The 6,445-nt window shown below is 42.4% G+C and overlaps 1 protein-coding gene across 2 annotated transcripts in view; it reads right to left on the bottom strand.

The window, feature by feature from the left end:
- Positions 1–5,057: 5,057 nt before the first annotated feature.
- The window catches only part of sbno1 (strawberry notch homolog 1 (Drosophila)), a 64,866-nt gene continuing 63,478 nt past the window's right edge, over positions 5,058–6,445 (bottom strand). For both annotated transcript variants that reach the window (XM_061907813.1, XM_061907814.1), the window contains exon 33: positions 5,058–5,702. In XM_061907813.1, the coding sequence (XP_061763797.1) occupies positions 5,560–5,702 (143 nt within the window). In that variant the 3' untranslated portion in view covers positions 5,058–5,559. The remainder of the gene's footprint in view (positions 5,703–6,445) is intronic.

The raw sequence follows: 6,445 nt of genomic DNA, 5'->3' as shown, positions 1-6,445 counted from the left end.
AAAAAATAAAAGCCATATTACAAACAGATAGTGTGTCGTTAGATATAAATTGAATTAATTAAAGTAAACTAAAAGAGCTGAAATATATCTACAAATGAGGTATAATGATACAGCTAGCCTAAATAGCATGTTAGCATCGATGAGCTTGCAGTGACCAAATATGTCTGATTAGCACTCCACACAAGTCAATAATGTCAACAAAACTCACCTTTGTGTGTTCACGCACAACATTAAAAGTTTGGTGGACAAAATGAGACGGAAAAAGAAGTGGCATAAAACACTTATTAGAAAGTCGTGCATGTAAACCAGGGGTCGGCAATTCCGCGGCTCTTTGGCACCGCCCTGGTGGCTCTCCTGGAGCTTTTTCAAAAATATATGAAAAATGGAAGAAGGCAGAAAAAAACATTTGTTTTAATATGGTTTCTTTAGGAGGACAATCATGACAGAAACCTCCCTAATTGTTATAAAGCACTCTGTTTATATTAAACAAGCTTCCATGATTTGAGTATTTGGCGAGCGCCGTTTTGTCCTACTAATTTTGGCGGTCCTTGAACTCACCCTAGTTTGTTTACATGTATAACCTTCTCCGACTTTCTTATACGTGTTTTATGCCACTTTTTTTTCTGTCTCATTTTGTCCACCTAACTTTTATATGTGCATTAATGCACAAAGGTGAGTTTTGTTGACGTTATTGACTTGTGTGGGGTGCTAATCAGACATATTTGGTCAATGCATGACTGCGAGCTAATCGAGGCTAACATGCTATTTAGGCTAGTTAAATCAATCAATCGATCAAGGTTTATTTATATAGCCCTAAATCACAAGTGTCTCAAAGGGCTGCAGAATCCACAACAACATCCTCGGTTCAAAGCCCACATAAGGGCAAGGGAAAACTCAAAACCCAGTGGGAGGTCGATGTGAATGTCTATGAGAAACCTTGGAGAGGACTGCAGATCCTCTTTATAGACCAGGGGTGCCCATTACGTCGATCGCGAGCTACCAGTCGACCGCGGGGGGGGGGTGTCAGTCGATCTCCAGCCAGGCTTTTAAAAAAAAATAGACCCTTTTTTCTGTCAACAACTCCTTCCACATTTTTCAACCGTTCCACTTTTAAATCATTCCTCTTAATCAGGACAAAAATTAAAGTTGTTTTTTGAACTGGAAACATTCACGTTTTCCCAGAAATTCCTTAGTAATTAAATTTTTAATTTCTCAAATATATTATTACTTCAACATTTCTCGACCGATTACAAAAATTCCAACACCAACAACCATTGTCAGAACATTCAAGTCTTTTAAAATTTTCCGAAAAATACATTTTTTTCCGAAAATTCCCAAATTTCCATATAATTCCTATTGAAATGAATGTGCCATTTTCCAAAGTTCCACAACAGCCCACATTTTTTATCCTATTCAAACCATTCCAACTTCAAAATATTCAGCCTGTTCAGGACTTGTGTGCTCTCCTTCAACAATGATCAAAAAAAGAATTCCAGGATTTCCTAGAATTCCCTGTCTTAAGTGACATTTTTCCCATTCAAAATTAATTGTCCATTTTTTTAACTTCCACAAATCGCACACCGATTCAAACCATCCCACCTTCAACACATTCAACTCATCCTGGAAATTCAAACAACCACTTTTCCACGTTCAACAAATTTCCAGGAATTCCTGTTTTTTTCTAACCTCATTTCCAACCTTTTTAGAGCGATGACTCCTTTCACATTTTTCAACCCATTTCAACTGTTCCACCGTCAAAACATCCCTCTTAGTCAGAACAAAAAAACAAAAAACAAGTTGGCTTAAGAACTTGGAAAATTCCCGTTTTTTAGGAAATTCCATTTTACCATTTTTCTTTTAAAAACTTTTACTACTTTAACATTACTTAAGCCAGGGGTGCCCATTACGTCGATCGCGAGCTACCAATCGACCACGGGGGATGTGTCAGTCGATCTCCAGCCAGGCTTTTAAAAAAAATAGACCTAAAAATGAGTGATCATCAATCTTCACCAAGACGTCACTTAAATGACATTCACGGTACCGGAGGGTCTTGTGAGATGACGCTGGCTGCTGCAAGATCATTATTATGAAAATATGACCGAGAGGAAGGCGAGAAACACTTTTTATTTCAACAGACTCTTGCGCCGTACCTTCCGTCAAAACTCTAAAGGCCGACTGCACATTTCCTATCTTCACAATAAAAGCCCTGCTTCATGCTGCCTGCGCTAACTAAATACAGAGTCTCGGAAAACTGGCGTGCACAAGCGATCCCTCAGAAAGCTGGCGTGCACATCACTTGTGCACGCCAGCTTTCCGAGACTCTTATTTTGTTAGCGCAGGCAGCATGAAGCAGGGCTTTTATTGTGAAGATAGGAAATGTGCAGTCGGCCTTTAGAGTTTTGACGGAAGGGACGGCGCGAGAGTCTGTTGAAATAAAAAGTGTTTCTCGCCTTCCTCTCTGTCATTTTTTCATAATAATGAACTGGCAGCAGCCAGCGTCATCTCACAAGACCCTCGGGTGCCGTGAATGTCAAGCAAGCTAAGGAATTTGCCGCCAATGTTTTTCTTGTAAAGTGTATGGAAGCTGGATGAATTAGATGCCAAAAACCAACCACTTTCATGTGGTATTGTACAGAAAGGACAACTTTTTTCCTCCTCCATTTGAAAATGTGGGCGTTATCATCATTACTGTCTGATTCCAATCAATGCAAGTCATCAGAATCAGGTAATACACCAACTTATATTCTTGTCTTCGTGAAAGAAAGACATCTATATGTGTTACACATGCTTGTATTATCATTAAACACATTTAACTTGTTTACAAAAATGTCTCTTTCATAAATAAATAAATATAAATGAGGTAGATCTCCTCGAGTTGGTCAATTGAAAAGTAGCTCGCCTGCAGAAAAAGTGTGGGCACCCCTGATATAGATCCTCTTTAAATCTCCCGGGCTTGTTGTTAGACACCCAAAAGCATCTACTGTACTGCTGAATACAATTAAAACCACCCCTGTAAGCCAATAACTTGATGTCCTGTTAATAGTAAATAAAAACATGAGTCAACGTCACACAATTATTACGACACAAACCACAAAACTATTTTCAAACTTGGCGAATTATGCAAATGTCATCAGGCCCCTACGTCACAGATATACAGTACTCCCGTTTTTGTGGAAAAAGCACAGTTCTATGTGCACAAAGTAAAGACTGTGAGAACTTTACCTCGGCGTCTCCTCAGAAAACTGACTGCCCGTGTGCCAAAGCTGCAGCAGCTCCTCCTCCAGCTGGGAGGGCAACTGACTCAAGACGTCGGTGAGCAAAAGGCACTGAGGAAGCTCATGCTCCTTTGGTATGTCTGCACAAGGCGGCAAAAGATGTACATATTGCATCATTAGGCCTCATTTGGTTTCCTTTAAGTCCTCTTCATTCAATTTATATCACGACACACTATATGTATGTAAAATGGCTGTTATTTTTTTTGCGGCTCCAGACATATTTTTGTATTTTTGGTCCAATATGGCTCTTTCAGCATTTCAGATTGTAAACAAACTGCGGTGAGTTCAAAGACCACCGAAATGAGGACAAAACGGCACCTGCCAAATACTCGAATCAGTGAGGTATGTTTAATATAAACATTGTGATTTATAACAATTAGGGAGGTTTGTGTCATGTTTGTCCTCTTACAGAAACTATATTAAAACAAAAAATATATTTACCCCTCATCTTTTTCCATTTTTCATACATTTTTGATAAAGCTCCAGAGAGCCACTAAGGAACTGGAATAACATTTAGGATGTGAATAGGTGAGTGAAGTACTTCCATCCATCCATTTTCTACGGCTTATTCCCTTTTGGGGTCGCTGGCGCCTATCTCAGCTACAATCGGGCGGAAGGCGGGGTACACCCTGGACAAGTCGCCACCTCATCGCAGGGCCAACACAGATAGACAGACAACATTCACACACTAGGGCCCATTTAGTGTTGCCAATCAACCTATTCCCAGGTGCATGTCTTTGGAGGTGGGAGGAAGCCGGAGTACCCGGAGGGAACCCACGCATTCACGGGGAGAACATGCAAACTCCACACAGAAAGATCCCCAGCCTGGATTTGAACCCAGGACTGCAGGACCTTGGTATTGTGAGGCAGACGCACTAACCCCTCTGCCACCGTGAAGACTCAGTGAGGCATGTTTAATATAAACATTGTGCTTTATAACAATTAGGGAGGTTTGTGTCATGTTTGTCCTCTTACAGAAACTATATTAAAACAAAAAATATATTTATCTACCCCTCATCTTTTTCCATTTTTCATACATTTTTGAAAAAGCTCCACAGAGCCACTAAGGCGCCCCCTGAACTGGAATAACATTTAAGATGTGAATAGGTGAGTGAAGTACTTCCATCCATCCATTTTCTACCGCTTATTCCCTTTTGGGGTCGCTGGCGCCTATCTCAGCTACAATCGGGCGGAAGGCGGGGTACACCCTGGACAAGTCGCCACCTCATCGCAGGGCCAACACAGATAGACAGACAACATTCACACACTAGGGACCATTTAGTGTTGCCAATCAACCTATCCCCAGGTGCATGTCTTTGGAAGTGGGAGGAAGCCGGAGTACCCGGAGGGAACCCACGCATTCACGGGGAGAACATGCAAATTCCACACAGAAAGATCCCCAGCCTGGATTTGAACCCAGGACTGCAGGACCTTTGTATTGTGAGGCAGACGCACTAACCCCTCTGCCACCGTGAAGCCTCAGTGAGGCATGTTTAATATAAACATTGTGCTTTATAACAATTAGGGAGGTTTGTGTCATGTTTGTCCTCTTACAGAAACTATATTAAAACAAAAAATATATTTACCCCTCATCTTTTTCCATTTTTCATACATTTTTGAAAAAGCTCCAGAGAGCCACTAAGGAACTGGAATAACATTTAGGATGTGAATAGGTGAGTGAAGTACTTGACATATTCATCCATCGCTGGTCTGGATCTGCGGACAACCGGAACTGCAGACCCTGCTCACAAATCATGATTACATGTGATGAAAAGACCAAAGTGGAAGTACAAGTGGGCTTTATTGAGTGCTGCACTCATTCATGTACAGGTCAGTGTCTCTTCCTCAACATTTTCTACATCCCAGAAGTCCGCACAGTGGAGGAGGTGCAGCCTGCGACGCAACAATCCACTTTTTCACGTGGGGGAAAAAAAAAAAGAACATGTACACATTTGGGTTGTGCTGCAACACAAAGTGGTTGTTGAAGAATGCGTGACGGGTCATGCACGGCACCTGAGAAGCCCGGCAGAAAGAAAAGAGTCACTTCATGCAGAATCCCCGACACCTGGCCGCCGTTTTGAAGAAAGGTGGGCAGGTTCTGTCCGTGCCTTCAACTCCACTGGCTTCCAACGCAGACTCGCTGCTTTGGCTCAAACTGCGGCAACAAGTCCACACTCTGAATGTCAGAGGACAAAAACCCCCCCACCAAGCACAAGAGTTCCTCCGTGATCGGGGAGGGGCGCGAGGTCAGTCTGGAGGCCGGGTCGGGCCCCTCCCCCGCCCGCTATGTGTAGGCGGTGTGACTGAGACTCTGCGGGTGTAGCTGCTGCCTCTTCTGCTGCTCCTGCACGGCCAGCTGCTGGAACTGGTCCGAGGTGGACAGCTTGTGCATCAGCGGGGACACGCAGTTGGCCGGGATGATGAGTCCTGTGGGGTTCAGGCGTGTCAGTGCCAGCTGGAACTTCTGCAAGACGCTCATTCTTTTCTCTACGCTTATAAAACGCTGCTGCTAATTTTGAGGGGTTTTCTTTGCAAATACTTGTCATAAGACACCGAAATGGCGCCCTCTTCTGGGCAAATTCCCTCACTGCAGGTGCTGCTGGGTCAATGTCTACAGCAGACCTGTGCAGATTAGGGCCCGGGGGCCACATGGGGCCCCTTGAGCTTTGGGAAAGTCCCAAATAATTGTTTAAGATGTAAAGTGTAGCTGCCATTATGATGTCAACTCATCTTTTCTAAACACCTCAAGTCTTCAACTATATTAAGTCTTTACATGCTTGGAATCTGCATCATGAATGCTCATCTAATTAGTTACTGTGCTCATCTAATTAGTTACGATGGTCATCTAATTAGTTACGATGGTCATCTAATTAGTTACTGTGCTCATCTAATTAGTTGCTGTGCTCATCTAATTAGTTGCTGTGCTCATCTAATTAGTTGCTGTGCTCATCTAATTAGTTACTATGGTCATCTAATTAGTTGCTGTGCTCATCTAATTAGTTACTGTGCTCATCTAATTAGTTACTGTGCTCATCTAATTAGTGACGATGCTCATCTAATTAGTGAATATGCTCATCTAATTAGTGACTATGCTCATCTAATTAGTGACTATGCTCATCTAATTGGTTACTGTGCTCATCTAATTAGTTACTACCCTCATCTAATTAGTT

Source organism: Nerophis ophidion, linkage group LG08 (assembly GCF_033978795.1).
Source record: "Nerophis ophidion isolate RoL-2023_Sa linkage group LG08, RoL_Noph_v1.0, whole genome shotgun sequence".
Classification (NCBI taxonomy): domain Eukaryota; kingdom Metazoa; phylum Chordata; class Actinopteri; order Syngnathiformes; family Syngnathidae; genus Nerophis; species Nerophis ophidion.
The sequence above is the reverse complement of the archived record's forward strand: the minus strand, read 5'-3'. Positions and strand labels throughout refer to the sequence as shown.